This window comes from Argopecten irradians, chromosome 10, assembly GCF_041381155.1.
Source record: "Argopecten irradians isolate NY chromosome 10, Ai_NY, whole genome shotgun sequence".
Classification (NCBI taxonomy): Eukaryota; Metazoa; Mollusca; class Bivalvia; order Pectinida; family Pectinidae; genus Argopecten; species Argopecten irradians.
In genome coordinates this window covers 15,507,832-15,525,916 of record NC_091143.1, presented here as the reverse complement: position 1 = coordinate 15,525,916, position 18,085 = coordinate 15,507,832, and the positions used below count along the sequence as shown (strand labels likewise).

General features: G+C 33.9%; 1 protein-coding gene across 11 annotated transcripts in view; it reads left to right on the top strand.

The window, feature by feature from the left end:
• LOC138333224 (casein kinase I-like) overlaps nucleotides 1-18,085 on the top strand; it is a 38,548-nt gene that overhangs the window by 1,785 nt on the left and 18,678 nt on the right. For all 11 annotated transcript variants that reach the window (XM_069281454.1, XM_069281455.1, XM_069281453.1 and 8 more), the window contains exons 2-7: nucleotides 3,762-3,802; nucleotides 10,964-11,033; nucleotides 14,435-14,583; nucleotides 16,193-16,427; nucleotides 16,972-17,142; nucleotides 17,572-17,717. In XM_069281454.1, the coding sequence (XP_069137555.1) occupies nucleotides 3,762-3,802; nucleotides 10,964-11,033; nucleotides 14,435-14,583; nucleotides 16,193-16,427; nucleotides 16,972-17,142; nucleotides 17,572-17,717 (812 nt within the window). The remainder of the gene's footprint in view (nucleotides 1-3,761; nucleotides 3,803-10,963; nucleotides 11,034-14,434; nucleotides 14,584-16,192; nucleotides 16,428-16,971; nucleotides 17,143-17,571; nucleotides 17,718-18,085) is intronic.

Genomic DNA, 18,085 nt, shown 5'->3' with positions numbered 1-18,085 from the left:
GATATCGTATAATTCATGTCATTTATATATATATATGGCTGACAGGAACTAGATTGCATTTAGGGAACTTCTTAACAATGTGACTTGTTTCTGTCCATGGCCTTAGGGGGTTTGTATCCTGTTTGTTAATAACTTAGCTGTCTTCATATAATAAAAAGAGATACCTAATTTGTCTTCTTATTGCTGTAAACGTTAATAAAATTGGCTTTTCTGGGATTCAGTCGACTTATTTCTTCAGATATCGTCACACAGATATACATTCATAGTTTGCTCTGGTATGATATAAATACTAATTGCATGTTATTGATATGTTCATATATAAGATCATTCAAGTGCTTTTGATGATCTGTAAGACAAGAGCCATACGGAAGAAGATAGTTGTATGTAGGGAAACTTATATACATCAGTCTAAACTGTTTGCCAGCTGGCTATATCAATCTGTTAAACTGTTGATTGACAGAGAAAATATCATAATATAACCTGCCATGAAGTATATCAAGACTGATAGCTATATATATAGGGGATGTGTCTCTATGTGTAGACATGTTTCTGGTTATAAACTTTCCATTCCCTTGTCATTTGTGTTTTAATGACAAAAACATGTTTGATTTAATTTATTCCATTTAAGCCATTCATATATATCCTTTATTGACTTCAGTTTTCAAACTGTATGCTATATATTGAGGTACCAGCTGCAGTTTACCTTCTACTTTCAACCTCATTTAATTCATGCACCACCATGATCTTGAATTGAGCTGGATTTTGTACCCTGATAATGACATCTGTCACAGACATAGTTACAGGTTGATGTAGGGTAATCAACACATGCCTATTCTGAGAGGGTATGCATACTGACTTTGGCAGACATTGTTGTTACTAATGAACTGGAGCAAACCAGATTGTAATAATGGTATTATAACTTGGTTTTGGAACTCAGTTTTGCCAGGATGTTATATAAGCCATGGAAGGAATACTCCCATGTGCATTTATTAAAGTGAATAGTCGGGCAAAGAAAACCAGTCTAAATGCGTTCATTGACCTTCCAAAAGTTCTCACATATTAATACGACGGTCAAGTTCTGCTTACGTTTCCCAATTCTGACCATTGAAATAAAGAAAAGTTGAAAGCATGGAAAGCGAGGCTGCGTGGAAATGTAACCACGGACATAGTCAGCCGGGAGGACGTTTAAGGATTCCTATATTTAAAATTATTTTCTACGTACGCAGACAGATTTTGACGAGAAAGTTTATTTTTCTATTCCATAAGAAATTATACTGGATACATTCACAACATTTTTACCGACTTTAGCCATCCTTGCCCGACTGTTCACTTTAACTTGCAAATTTGTTGTTTTCACTCATTATAATTTTTCTTGTGTAATATGTCTATCCAATCCTTCTATTGATCTTTTAAGATTATGTACCATGGCTATCGTAAACATCGAAGAGACACATATAGATATTTATTGATATCCTTAGTTATCTCATGCTATTGATTTTGCAAATATGAATTATAAGTCTAAAGCAGAAGGCCAGAAGCACAGAGGGTTGATCCATATATGTATAATTAGATTAGTAGAGAGGTGTGTGCTGTAATTGAGGATTGATGATGATGGTGATGATCTAGTGAAGATCAGTGCTGATGATGAAGGTAGTGGTGAATCTAGTGATGATATATATTATTGGGATTCATGTCATGATTATGATGGTGGATGATGATGACGATTATATTGATTTTGATAAAGGTGATGGTGAATCTATGGATGACATTTTTGGGGATGATGATCAGATTATAATGATGATGACGTTGATGGTGGTTGCAATGACTGATGTTATTAAATGCATGATATGGCTGAATTTTTTAGTTCGAAAGAAAATCTACAGCTTCAGTAATTCCACACGGTACATCATTACTTATTACTGTTTACAAAGAACGATAAGGCACAATAATGGGTGACATGTATTGTTTGGGAGTTTCTCTGATGTGATGTTCAATCAATAAAAGTTCTGACCTACGTAGATATATAACTTGGTCCCCTTTACTCTTGTCACACACTGTCAAGTACAACAGGAAATATGACATTTGAACTAGGTTTGGCTGTAGCATTATTTCAGCATTAATAATTACCGCAGTGTATTTATATACTGATCAATTTGTCTCAAGTTATTAGTTTGGTTTTTATTGATCTAAAGTCTAAAAAAAACCAATCACATTAGCTTACCGTATGCATTGTTAAACATGCTTGTCATCTGAAAATTACACCCTCATAAAAGTATAAATTATGGTATATGAATTGATTACTGAAAGAAGATTCCACAAATGTTTATTCTGTTAGTCGCCAAGATACTTCCAATTTGTTTTCTCTAAATGAAATGAATTTAATGTGTGTATATATTTTCATTTGTCTATTATCAGAGCAGGGGTCAAATATTCAATTTTCATTTTAATATTACAGTTAATGCTTGGAATGACTGATCCATAATTATAAATTGATTACATTTCATAGAAATAAAAGGTTGAATAACTCTACCGTTTGTCATGAGGACAGTTGTTGTTTGGAATGTGTCATTTTGTGATGGGGATAAAAGGTGAAGGTCATTCGGACAAAATACCAGCATCATGCTGAAACTAAATTAAAGCTCAACACTTAAATATTAAATACTTCTGTCCTTACTTCATTTGGATTCATTGCATACCGAAGATATATGCCACATTATGTTGTTTACAGGATTTGAGGTTAAGGTTCATTCATAGCTATGTAACTGGAGGTTAAAGGTTATTAGAAATATGATTCCTCTATATTGATATCCATTTGTGATGTAAATATGGTATTGAAAGAAAACAAGTTTCTAACCTTGTATGATAAGAGAAGTATTTGGAAGCTTGTGAAAATCTGTGACATGTTGATGCGATGTAATTTCGTACTTTGTCTGAGTAGGGTGTATAAAAGGTGCATTCATGATCAGCTGACGTCAAAAAAGACTCATTGTTGGTTTTGAAATTTTGACAAGTCCTATCATTGTTATTGAAAGGTATACAAAAAGCAATTTACTAGACTGTTGAATTAAATCTAATGTACCATACAGTATAGAATTTACCTTGTCCTACTTCCTAGAGCAGGATTTGAATACTACACAACGTGCAATTTCCTGAAACGCACAGGTGGTTAAATGACTTAATACTAGTAAACGATAAATCGAGGCATGTATATTGGTGCATATATAAAAGATATTAAAGCTGTTTACCAATAAGTTAATAAATCATAATGGAATTCATATAAAAATAAACCCTGAAAGTAAAAGTCATAAATATCCATGTTTGTAAACAAATTTACAGTACATGTGTAATTACATAGACATACACTGTATTTGACCTAATACGCGCCCAGGGCGTTTAAAAAAATTACGAAAAAGTGCTTAATAAGACAACATTGTTGCAAAGCAAAATGCAAACCTATACAGTTTTTATAGTTTTAGTCTTTATTTATGTCTGGGCATTTGAAATTGAGACTTTAAAAAGGGAAGTGACATGGGCGCTTATTGGGTCGAATATGGTAAAGACATTATGTTTGTGTTAAATAATAACACGAAAGAACTAATGACAACAACAAATGTCAACTGATAAATTTACTATTAGTGAAAATAGAACTTCTGTTGTTAGCTAACACAACTTAATAAAGTATGTCATTTTTAAATGTATAAATATAAATGGAACAATGTTGTTGTTTATTTATTCACTACATGTCCTTTCTTTAATTTCAGGCAAGAACCTCTACAATAATGAGCATGTTGCTATTAAGTTGGTAAGTAGAAATCTATACACTCTTTGATATTATTTAAAAAAAAATGTATATATCTCTAGGTTTATGCTGTATATCAAGTTTAGATTAACAAAAATTGCTAGTACAGTGTAATATAATATAAATTAATTGTAAGTTTGGAGACATTTTCACTCTGAAAAAAATGCCAAATCACAATTGTACATTTACATCATTGTACATAAATTCTTTATCATCATGAGTTTTCTTCATTTTTGTACACCAAAATATGACTGTTGTTCTATGTACTGCTAGCGTTGATCTCATTCTGTGGGATTTATCCGGTGACGTAGTTACTATGTGGCTATAAATATCCTCATGTGTTGTTAATCCTTTTATGGCAATGGCCGATTTCTTCTCATTGTAACAAATAGTACAGGAAAATGATGACTGCTAGTGATGACAACTAACAATTGGGAGAGAGTAACGATGGCAAAAAAGATGTGTATGACTATATATAATAGATACAAATATGTACATAGTTAGAAAAAAACACTGTATACACAAATATTTATAAACATTGTTTAACAAACCTGGCTTAAATATGTCGGTACATCATTGAGTCATATGTATACATGTATACATGTCTACAATTCAAGGACAAATCTCATTTATACTTGCCGTAAATTATTTTTCATGACAATATACGGTTCTTCTTTAACTGGAATTGTCTGGATTTTAATTGATTTATAAGTCATTGCAATGGTGTACCATTATTATGATCATTTATTAATTCCATAGTGAAAAATTAACTGTTTCAGAATTTATAACGTAAGCAGATTGTGAAAAAATGCATTGTAATTCTCTCAAACGTAAAGTTGTCAGATTTAGGTACTTAGAAAGTTATAGGTTAGTTAGTGGTATTATAGAAATTGTGGCGAGATCTGTACAAAATTGACAGAACATTGATTTGCAACAGGTATATAGGGCCTTCCTACATGGAACAGTGGTAGAGGTTTAGGGTAGCTAGTATGCTGTTATTGATTATAATCCTGTTAAGACCGTGGCGATAGAAGCATATTGGCCATAATCTTTCTTGAGCTTTAAGCCAAGAAAGAAAATCAAGGCATTAGAATTTTGTTTAATATGAAGAAACATAATTCTAAAAACAAATTTGCAAAGTTAGTTTTAACTACTGGTTTTAACATGGTCTATTGTTTTGCTATTTATAACTTAACAAAACCTTGGTATTATAAGCTGATGTTTTAGTCGAAGATGAAATCAATATTAGGTTGAAAAATCTACATGTTTGTAAACCAGTTCTTGTGGCTATTGATTGCCTGACATATGTCTAACATGAATGGTTGATAACCTCTCCGACCTTGTGGCTGTAAACAAAGATTTGTAGGTGGTAGATTGTGGTTTTGTACCTCTCATTGCCCAATATAGATTATCAGTTTACTTTCTACAGATAATTAACAACTACCTTCAATACTCAAGAAGTCTCAATAAATATGTTTTTTTGCACAGTACGTAATATATTCAGAATGTTGACATGGCTTAAAACACAAAGTCTGACAACTAGATTAAATAGAATATTTGCTATATTACATCAGCTAAATGTCATTCAAGCCAACACTCATTGGTAAGTATTGTGTTTTGGACGTCCAAAACTGATGTTTAATAACTTTGGTTGGGTTCATCATACATATCTGCAGGGGTTTCATTATCTTTCAGGAGAATTGTTTAACATGTCTCAGTTTGGATGGCTTTATGCTTTATATAAGTATGACACACAACTTCCGGAAATCTGATTGTACATGTATATATGAAACACAAAACTTGATTAGTCCTTGGCCAACATATCATATTGTAGGTTGAAATTAAGTATTTTATCCTGACTAAGTAGCTATATAGACTTAGATGTATCATTATATATAATTACAACACCAGTTATGTTGTCCAATAGTTTTAAAGGGTTCCAATATTTTTAAGGGAGATAACTCCACAGCTAAGGTTGTAAGGGGCACAAGTAAGGACATTCTTTTGTTGCTAGATGATGGATAAATTTTGTGTAATAATTGTGTTGTAATGTAAATAATTGTTAAAAACTGAAAAGTTAGTGTATATATAGATATAGATATATTCAGGCCTTGTCCTTGGTTCCAGATTTAGATAAAACTGATATAAAGGATATGTAAATTATACATGTATCATATAACTCATTCCTTTAGTTGGATATATAGCAAGCTAAATTCTGGAATGAGGAAGAAGAGTAATTGGTTGATATGATAATGTCTGGTTTGCCTGCCTGCTATGAATCATATTGAGGAGTGGGTATTTGAATGTTGTGTGAAAGGGTAAGTGAGAAACAAGTGGCAAAAATCTTATACATTCATTTTATCTAATTAGAAGTTCTGTTATAATTGCCATTTACTGTTTACACAATTAATTTAATTTTGGTTATCAAGCTAATGACTCATTTTCTATGTCTGTTTTAAATGAATCAGTGTTTTAAACAAGTGTTTAGAAGGTAACTGTTTTTCCCAGATACTTCTACAGCCTCAACTAGCAAGTCCCAGAACGGGACCTAGCTCAAATCATTCTGCTGATGGCCTATCTGGCTATGACTCCTCTGGGAGCTATATTGGACCTTGTTTCATGGCACAGTGCAGAGCGGAGATCTGACAGTAGCACATGTCACCTCCGCCCCCCTTTTTGGCCTGCACATGGGATACCACTGATAATAGGGAGAAGGGTATTAGTTGCATAAATGTCAATCATGCTGTGAAGATAGATTGAAGTAATGTACAGCAGTGCAACCACCGGTAGCTTGGATAGAGCTTGGTTAGGGATGTGCTTCCTAGAGTAAAATACTACCAGTTTGTTTTGGGCGAAATCCTCTGTAGAAATTATAAGCAAACAGATGTGCATGCAAGTTGTGCAGGCACCAATCTATGTAGATTATTGATGTTGTATGTAGGTAAAATGAATATTTTATTATTTGCTGACATTTCCACCAAGCTTTAAGGCCTTTGTTGATAAGGTTTAGTATGATTAAGTATAGCGGATATCGACTTTTCCAGCTTTGATTTAAATAAGTTGAAATCTTAATCTTGATAATGCTGTTCTGTTACATTGCTTTTAGTCTACATTTATGTACACAAAATATTAAAGCATACAATGCTGTTGTTGGTTTGGTATTGATAATTGGATTATAATTGTTAAAATTAATTATCAATGGAAGAAAATGAAATGCAAGAAAAATTGTACAGTGTATAGTATTAAACTAAAACATATATTTTCAATAATATGTAAAATTTACTGTTTATATGATGTGGTCTCAGAATTAACAATTAATTGTTTCCCTGATACAGGATAATTAAAATGACATGTAATGAGTATGACATCATCATTTCGTTGGAGTTGGAACACTGTCTACTGTTGTTGCTCTAAATTACACATGTACCTGTATAATAGTCAAGTGTGTGTTGGCGCGTATGACACACAAGTCGTCATTACATGACCCATTGTGGCGGTACAGCATCTGAATTTGTCCTCATACTCACGCACTCATTCAACTGTCACTTGAGCGAGTGTTCACCAACATCTCAAGCTTCAGCACTACAGGGTCTCCTATCAGTTGGTATTGTGTAAAGGCCTGTTGAACGTGGCAGGGAAAGGCTTACTGGAAACTGTTTCAGCACAAACCTGTGTATTGTGATAACTATAATCTACCTACATATCTAATCTGTATCAAGTGTTTTCTTCATTGTGTTGTAGTGGACCATAAACACCCCTGCCTAGTGTCACATAGTAAATATTCAAGATAAGTAATGTCAGTTTTAATCATACCACAATACATTATGATCTAAATCATGGAGAATTTGTATTTACCCCATCATACATATCTTATCACCAGTTCAATTTATGATGCTTTAAAATCCTTTATTTAGACCTGGGTATACATTTAACCTATCATAAAGATGTAGGAAATGAAACTTAAAATATTCTAGCTGAAAATAAAGTCTTAAAAAAATCATATGTTTGAACTAATATGCATCTGATACCAGTTGAATATAAATTATATCATGTGCAATTTCATAGGAAGTTGTCCTTTTGAACATTTATATGTATGAGTAAAAAAAATCAAAATAATTTCTGTCAAGATATGTAATTTCAGGGTTATGTCCCTTTGTTACAAAACAATTAAATTGCTACTCTTCTTAAAGATGCTCCACCGCTGACAAATGGTATTTTTTCACTATCAAAGATAGGAACAGACGATTTAGTATTTTTCTTCAGTTACAAAAGTTCCTTACTTCACACCATTACCACCATTGAAAAGTTTGAACTTCTTATTTTACTTCAAGTTAAAAATATGAAAAATAATTAATTGCATCCCGAAAAATTCTGTGGCACTATATCCTATATGGAATGAAGTAATGATTGCGCATGCAGCAAAGGCGAACTAAATTATTTTATGTCATTTTTTGTGCTAATTAGGCATATATATACACGATTAAACGCCAATTATTGTTCAAATGATGAATATCATTTACGCTCTGTCGGCGGTGGAGCATCTTTAACTTGTCGAGGAATTTTAATCAAGTTGTCCTCCTGGACGACAGTTTTGTTTTTTGTCAGTTTGAAAAGCTAGTCTTTCTTTTAAAATAGAAGTTATTGTATATGTACACTATATACAGTCAAACCTCGATGATTCGAACTTCGATGAATCAAATTTCTCGCTATATCGAACTTTTTGTCTGGTCCCGAATTTCTTCACTATATAACATTACTAACTAACCCATGTATGAATCGAAGTTTTATGAATCGAAGTTCTCGATGTATCGAACTTTTTTCATGGACCATTTGTTATAGAATCATAGGTAACTGACACTCGATGATTCGAATAAAAATTTACCTGTACAGATCAGGTGTTCGCCGATACCCCGCGGCATGCTGTCACACCTAGCTGTCTCGCGATGGCCCTTCGCCGGACAATAGGGATTATGACAGCTTGTGTTGGTAGCTTGATATAATCAAGATAATTAATATCACTAATCAGGCCGATACCGGTGCTTTGTTTTTACAAGCTGCGTTATTAAATCATTAGTACGGCAAAGATACAGTAGGTCGTTTTTGATGTTCGATGCCGCCATTTGTAGCAGTTTGTAGAATTTACGGAACGGTAAATAGCGAGCCACATTATTAGTAACTCATACTCAAAACTGTTACATTGCACAACTTTGGCATAAATACTGGAGCAAATCGATCATTCTAAATCGAAGTATTTTGTAGGTGTTGTAGCGCTTTCGGTTCCTCCTTTTTAGTTTCGTTTTTTACAACGTGTTTTCGTTTTTATATTCATTCCGTAATATTAACCATCACTTAAATAGTCACCAAACGAACACTTGTACATGGGTTAGGCCTAGTACACGTAAATCTTGTTTATAATATACGTATTATTGCTAACGATAGCAATACATGTGATTAATTGCATACTTCGTTTTTATTTTGTTTTGCTTGTGGTACAATGATTATAAAGTTGACGGGACGGAAACGACATGTACACTACTACCACAGTTGGTCATGGTAAAAAAAAACATCGGTCTAATTTCAACCACGAATAATTCGAAGTCTCGATGTTTCGAAGTTTTTTCTGACGGTCCCTTACACTTCGATACATCGAGGTTTGACTGTATACTATAGTTTACTATAATATCAATCTAAATTTGTTTTGCGTCCATTTTTTGTCCCAACCTTATAATTATCTGTCTCTGCTAACTGTTGACCACTGTGTTGTGTTTATTAGTTCATCTTTGTTAACTGTTAGCCTTACAGTTGTGGTGAGATAGCTGCAGTCACTGCTAACTGTTGACCACTCTGGTGTGTGTTTTGGTTCATCTTTGCTAACTGAAAGCCTTACAGTGGAGAGACAGTTGCAGTTTCTGCTAACTGTTGACCACTCTGGCATGTGCTAACTGTTGAGAACACGGCCTGGGGAGTCATTTATGTGCGACCAAGTCCTTTGGTTGTGATATCTCCACTAAAGCATTGGTTTCAGTGTAAAGCTGGGTCAATAGGAACGATAGATACAGAAAGAAAAAGCCTTGTCAAGAATTATGGTAGTGAGTTATGATACTCCATTGAAAAACAAATCGACCCCAGGCAGCTTCTTCAGTAGATGAGAGACTGTTCTTGCTGTACAGCTAATTCTATAAGTGTCAAACAAAAAGCACCATGAGACTGGATTCTCTTCTCTGAATTTTTTAATGGTTGTTTCTTTAGGTATACATAAATAGCAATATACATATAGCTAGGTTGTAACAAATGGAATCACTACAGAGTTACATTAAAATGTTTAAAGTCTATCCTTTTCTTGTCTGTGAAACACGATTTAATTCATTAATGCATTACTTTTGTGGCATTCAGTCTACATTTTCACATGTGCTTGTAGGTATATAATACTTGTCCTGTACTTGTGTTGACAGTCTACATTGCCGCTGTCATTATATACACATATCCAGTAAACAGGCTTGTCACAATTTAATCATCTTAAATATCGATGTAATCTCTTGATGTACTATCATCGTGTTTGTATTGATGTGGTTTTGAAAACTCAGAAATCTGTCTTCAAATAAGCAGATCAATAATTGTTTGTTGTGTGGTTATATCTTGGTGTATATAGAGGATGATATGGTGTACAGCTTAAGCTCTTTGTTGCTGACATCAATACTGCTGGTTCATTAGCTATGGTTATAAGTATATAGGTAAGATTAGGCTCGGGGATTATGTAGGATTATATACATATGGCTGTCTGTTAGAGGCTGTGTAGTTTCATTTCTGAGATTAGGATATGAAAATATGACATATGACATACTTCAACATCTTGCTATAAAATACACAAGATTTCAGCTGGTGTTTTTAAGATGATGTAAAAATAAACCATTATTTTTCAGGTGATTTGGCATTTTTACAAGAATGAGAATGTGATTCCATGTTGCAATATGTTGTGTTTTCTCTCCAAACCTACCAAGAATTACATGTGTCGGTTGGTGCTTCCAATTATTACCCGTCTAATGTGATTTTTCAACTGCCACTGGCAAGCATATCACTTGGGAGCATAACATATTGTAAAACACGTAGGAAAGAACTGTTTCTAATTCACCTTATTGAAGTCTATTTCTTTCTTTGTTTCTGCAGGAACCTATGAAATCTCGGGCACCACAGCTCCATTTAGAATATAGGTTTTATAAACAGTTAGGCCAAGCAGGTATGTATAAATTGTTTAGATCTTTGACCGAATAGAGAACCAAACTTATGGACAGCTAATCCCTTCAACCTGAGGTCTCTATTTCACACAGTTCCACATTTTAGGGGCTGCAGTAACTGGATGGTTTAAAATATACTGCCATATGCATGTTACCAGCAGTCCCCTATTTCTGATTCAAGTCCAAATCCCTCATAGAGCAGTTAACAATTACTGACCTTTTGGTCATTGGTGTTTCTGTGTGTACTGGGTGTTTCTGTGTGTACTGGGTGTTTCTGTTTGTACTGGGTGTTTCTGTGTGTACTGGGTGTTTCTGTGTGTACTGGGTGTTTCTGTGTGTACTCGGTGTTTCTCTGTGTACTGGATGTTTCTCTGTGTACTGGGTGTTTCTGTGTGTACTGGGTGTTTCTGTGTGTACTGGGTGTTTCTGTGTGTACTCGGTGATTCTTTGTGTACTGGGTGTTTCTGTGTGTACTGGGTGTTTCTGTGTGTACTGGGTGTTTCTGTGTGTACTGGGTGTTTCTGTGTGTACTGGGTGTTTCTGTGTGTACTGGGTGTTTCTCTGTGTACTGGGTGTTTCTCTGTGTACTGGGTGTTTCTCTGTGTACTGGGTGTTTCTCTGTGTACTGGGTGTTTCTGTGTGTACTGGGTGTTTCTCTGTGTACTGGGTGTTTCTCTGTGTACTGGGTGTTTCTGTGTGTACTGGGTGTTTCTTTGTAGGGTGTTTCTGTGTGTACTGGGTGTTTCTGTGCTTGTGTAGGGTGTTTCTGTGTGTACTGGGTACTGGGTGTTTCTGTGTGTCGTTTGTGTACGGTTTTCTGTGGTATGGTGTTTCTCTATGTACTGGGTGTTTCTTTGTACTGGGTGTTTCTGTGTGTACTGGGTGTTTCTGTGTGTACTGGGTGTTTCTGTGTGTACTGGGTGTTCTCTGTGTGTGTGTTTCTGGGTGTTTCTCTACTGGGTGTTTCTGTGTGTACTGGGTGTTTCTGTGTGTACTGGGTGTTTCTCTGTGTACTGGGTGTTTCTCTATGTACTGGGTGTTTCTCTATGTACTGTGACTTTCTACCACCTCCAAAATCTAAAACATACTAAAATGACCTTGGCTGTTGATAGAATGTAAAACAAAATATTGTAAAATGAAGATAATAAGAACCAAGATCTAGAATTATTTACCAGTAATAGTTTCCATGTTGAAGTCTGTTTCTATATTTAGATAGGAAGTACATATAGGTGTCAATACCTTTATCTCATTTGATGTATAATCCTGCAACCATGTATGTTTCCAGGTCTTTATCTTGAAGCTTTGTGTATGTCCCTTTAATCTCTTAATTTATGATGATGTAAAAATCTCTTTATCCAGTCCATTTCTTTAACCTATCTTAATAGCATTCCTTTAAGTCATAATATGATAATTTTTTTTGTCAATCATGATGCCATCTCTCTTACAGCAATAATAAATTATTTCTATATGAATTCTTTTAAAGGATTGCAGTGAATTGAGAATAAGTTAATTTATTTTCATATGACAGTTATCGTAAACCAAAAATTTTTGTTTGAATGATATTTTCGCAAATTTGCAGAACATTGCTCTGATTGGAAAAATTGGTCCTGCAAAGTATTGAGAAATAATTCAATTTTAAATACCATAAACAGATGGCGAAAATACTCAATCACTAAAATTTAATTCTCTTGTTTGTAGTTAAAACCAATTTCCGCAATGTATTGAATTTCAAAATATTGAGTAAATCCGTGAATTAAAACTACTGTGAATATTAGTAACTAAGCAATAAGCGTCTATACCATAACATAGGATTAGAATTGTACAAATTACAAATGTAATCATGTAGCCAAACAGTAATTAGTTGAATAACGTGTTAGAGTTTTACATCATGTACAAAGCTTTGGTCAAATGAGGAGAGTTTTACATCATGTACACAGCTTTGGTCAAATGAGGAGAGTTTTACATCATGTACACAGCTTTGGTCAAATGAGGAGAGTTTTACATCATGTACACAGCTTTGGTCAAATGAGGAGAGTTTTTACATCATGTACACAGCTTTGGTCAAATGAGGAGAGTTTTACATCATGTACACAGCTTTGGTCAAATGAGGAGAGTTTTACATCATGTACACAGCTTTGGTCAAATGAGGAGAGTTTTACATCATGTACACAGCTTTGGTCAAATGAGGAGAGTTTTACATCATGTACACAGCTTTGGTCAAATGAGGAGAGTTTTACATCATGTACACAGCTTTGGTCAAATGAGGAGAGTTTTACATCATGTACACAGCTTTGGTCAAATGAGGAGAGTTTTACATCATGTACACAGCTTTGGTCAAATGAGGAGAGTTTTACATCATGTACACAGCTTTGGTCAAATGAGGAGAGTTTTACATCATGTACACAGCTTTGGTCAAATGAGGAGAGTTTTACATCATGTACACAGCTTTGGTCAAATGAGGAGAGTTTTACATCATGTACACAGCTTTGGTCAAATGAGGATAGTTTGTTTTGGTGATGGTGTGGGGGGGGGGAAGTGTTATGGTAGAAAAAACACTGAATTATGACCAGTACCACTCAAGTGCTAGCTGGGCTAATGCTATATAGTGTCTGTTATCTAATTACTACTGCCCTCTCCCCAACAATAGATAATGTGTATTAAACATTCCTATTAGTTGTAATCAATGGAATTTTGATTAACATTATGTGTTGATGACCATTCCTTCAAAGTTTACAAGTCCCAAGACATGTGGCTAATGAATTTTTTTGATGAGTAAATGTCTTGGTAGACATTCTGATTAATGGTTGTATGGACGCTAGGATTCTTTATCTCTTTAATTCTTCCACGATTGTCTCCGTTGAGACGTCCAGCAAGATTGTGACTGGTGAGTCATTGAAAGCTTGTGCACACATATTATGTAACATTTATTGGTGTTTTAGATTACTTTAGTTATTGTGTATATATAGGATGTTCATTCTACCAGTGCTTTTGAACTCACCATATGTCATAGTCTATATATTTTGCTATAAATTCAGACCTTATTTTATTAAGGTCACTGACACTGTTGAGGTATATATCATTATATTGAAGTTAGGTGATGCCAATTATTTAGTGTATGGTTGCTTAGGACTAACCAAATATGAAAAAAATGTTTGTCAATTCACTTGATCTAACAAGATTTTATTAACAATTATTTTCAGTTAGAGATTAAAAGTTGTAATCTGTACTTTGTTATTAAAGAAAAAAAGACCTTTTCCTTTATAGAAAAAAACCGCAGTGGTTTAAATGTCTGTAGCCTGTGTCTTTTATGAAAGAAATAAAAAATTGACTGGCTTTTCCTTGATAAATCCAAGGAGTTTAAATCTTTGTAGTCTGTAACAATGTCATTAATTTGGAATTTCAGAGGGTGTGCCAAATGTTTACTACTTCGGACCATGTGGAAAGTACAATGCTCTGGTGCTGGAATTACTGGGACCAAGTCTAGAAGATCTGTTTGACCTTTGTGATAGGAAATTTTCTCTCAAAACTGTACTTATGATAGCAGTTCAACTTGTAAGTACTCAACTACTTGTGAAAATGTTTTATTCTTTGGTTTCACAATAAAAAAAAAGCAGAAAAAAACAATAATGAATTGATAATACAATGCTTCATTCACACTTAGAATAGTTTCAGATAGAACATGAATTATTAAAACTGTTGTTTTATAATTATTATTTCAGAAAACAGACATGTAATATACAATATACTTCCTGTAGTTTGATTTGAAGTCTGTAGACCTTCCTTAACTGTTGGATGTTGGTCATCTCTGTGTGGGTGTGAACAATAAGTAATGCAAGAAATAGGAATAATTTTGTGTGTTAAAAGATTATGCATTGATCTGTGTAGTTTAAAACTGAAAACCAAAGACACCTTTTCTTAGATTGTACAACTGTAAAGTTTGATTATGTAAATTATTAAATGTCCGACCAATAGTTGTAAGGCCATAGAATTCAAGGTCGATGTTGTAATCTGATTCTAAGTGTCATTTCAACGTTGTTTACCTCTTTTGTACACTTTGGATATGGATATCGTCCTAGACTGTTGGCTATAAATAGTATCGGAATATTATTGTATCTCTGTATATTGTGGCTCCATTTGATAAAAATCAGTTTCGCTTTGTAAAAAGGACCTAGAGAATAATGAAAGACCATTTTATGATTACTCATAGTGCAAAAACCCAGTTAAGTCTCCTAGTAACACTAACTACATGTATACTGAATGGAAAGCAATTTTATTGACTTAACCAAAAGAGTGTTCATCCTTTCAAACTTATATATACTCCCTTATACAACTGTATGTTGTTATATTTAGTTAAACACACGTTTTGAAAGGTCACTGTTTATAAAAGCAGAAAATTTGTTTTGTATAAATCAAATTGCATGCTGGCAGCAAAGCACCCAATTTATTGGTAATCTTGTGGATGAAATATGGCAATGTGTCATAAATACCACATGAGCTATACCCACCACATCGTAAAATGTTTACTACAGTTTGTATTTAGGTGTTAGATAATCATGATCATCAGAAGTCGTTCATTGTTTATTTCACTATGAATTCCAACTGGTGACGTGTGATATACAATATACTTCCTGTAGTTTCATTTGAAGTCTATATACCTTCCTTAACTGTTGGATGTTGGTAATCTTCGTGTTGGTGTGAACCATAAGCTGTGTTGGCATTATTCTATAACATAGGAAATATGTTTGTAAGACCATTCTGTGTACATATATACAGTTACCGTATTTGACCCAATAAGTACCTAGGGCAATTTAAAAAAAAAAAAAAATTGAAAATGAAAAGGCACTTTAGGACCGAATTTGGACCATTACACAAAGTAATTCATTGATCAATTTACAAAAGAAATCAAATAAGGAAGCCTACACAGTTTTCATATTTCCAGTCTGTTAAGTGAACTTTAGGTCTCAAAAAGGGGGAGAGCGCTTATAGGGATGGGGCACTTATTGCTTCAAATATGGTACAGATTTATATTCTGTGGAATAGGAGTGTTGAAAACAAATAAATCAATCATCTGTCGTCAAATGCTTCATTGTTATTTTAGTTATAGCTGGTTGGTATTGGTAAATTTTAGTTCAATATTTCATCGTTTTATGCCTTGTTTCAGATTACAAGAATGGAATATGTTCACTCCAAACACCTGATCTACAGAGACATTAAACCAGAAAACTTTCTTATAGGAAGGCAATCAACAAAAAAACAGCATATCATAAACATTATAGACTTTGGTTTAGCAAAGGAATATATTGATCCCGAGACTCACAAGCACATCCCCTACAGGGAACACAAGAGCCTAACAGGGACAGCCCGCTACATGAGCATAAATACACATTTAGGAAAAGGTGAGAAAAAGGCCTAGATCTCTGTGGATTTCAGGCAATACAGGGTTCAAACTATAAAACAGGAATTCTTATTGTGGCTGTGTCGTTGTCAACGAAACTTTCAAATCAAAATACAAGGGAATTTTAGAAGAATTGGTCTTATATTGATATACATGATATCGTAAACATGCCTATTTTAGTAGTAATCTTATTGAAATGTAAAAGAAATGCTATGCTAAAATATTATACGCTAATTCAATTTCCTGTATATTGTGATATAGCCGCCATTAGGCGTTGTTCAAATTCTTCATTGTGCTAGACTGTTCAAGTTAGATAAATTTTGATTGTACGAAAATAAGAAGTTAGAAAAATATCATCAGAGAAAGTATTATAGATAATACTTATTTGGCATAACAGAGAAGGGTGAAAGTGAAATAAGATACTTACTGAAGATATTGATGTTAATTAGTATGATGTATTTTCTATATAATAAGAAGTTAGAAAAATATCTCAGAGAAGGCTCTATTAAGCTGTATTTTAAATCTTATATTTTTTTTCTCCACAGAACAAAGTAGACGGGACGACCTGGAAGCTCTTGGACACATGTTCATGTATTTTCTCCGAGGAAGTTTGCCCTGGCAGGGCTTAAAAGCCGACACTCTCAAAGAAAGATATCAAAAGATTGGTGATACAAAGAGGGCCACACCTATTGAAGTTTTATGTGAAAATTTTCCAGGTAATAATGCACCTTGGAAGAATATCATGATTAGATGTTTCGTCATTGTGCGTTTCAAAAAATCATGGAGTTCATTGTTTGTGTAAGACTGTGTTTTTGGATGTCATTGGAGCAGAAGATTTCCTTGGAATTTCAAAATGAAGTGTCATGCTAGGGTTTTTCTTAGTGTCTCAAAAGTAATAGATTTACTGGATGTAATTGATTTACAAATACAAATATGTGCTCTATCACTGAAGAAGAAATCATTTGTCAAGCAAACAATCAGTATTAACTAACAAGTATTTTGGCTTATCACTATTTCCAAATTGAAATATGGTTTGCAATTTTCAGCAAACACTGGGAAGGTTTGTATCATTATTAACAAAACGAATTTTGATGTACAATATCAGGAATACAAATTAAAAATGATTGCTTACTGAATTATTTCAGATGAGTTATCAACATATCTAAGGTATGTGAGGAGACTGGATTTCTTTGAGACTCCAGACTACGATTACCTTAGGAAATTATTCACAGACCTCATGGCACGTATGAGCTATGACTGTGATTGGGACTTCGACTGGACAGGTCGACAGGTAGGGCATTCCACCGTCCCAGGGATCTGGTTGTTAGTCTTAGCATAACACCAATTAGTAACAGTCCCATTAGTAGTTTAGGATATATATTTAAAAATTTTACTTATTTTTGGGCAGGATGTGTTAAGAATCTAAAGATTTACAGTGTAGCTGAATATGGATCCTAGGATTTCATATGTTGAGTATGTTAAATTATCCTTGGACCACAATTATAGATAGCGGATCTACACGTCCAAGGTGTTAATTCAATTTCTTGAGTTCAGAGGTAAAGGTCTTAGGATCAAATGAGGATCTCAAGATCACAGGCTAAGTTAAAAGGATTAGAAGATCTCAGAATTAAGTGAAGATCACAGTCGGTTTACAAGCAC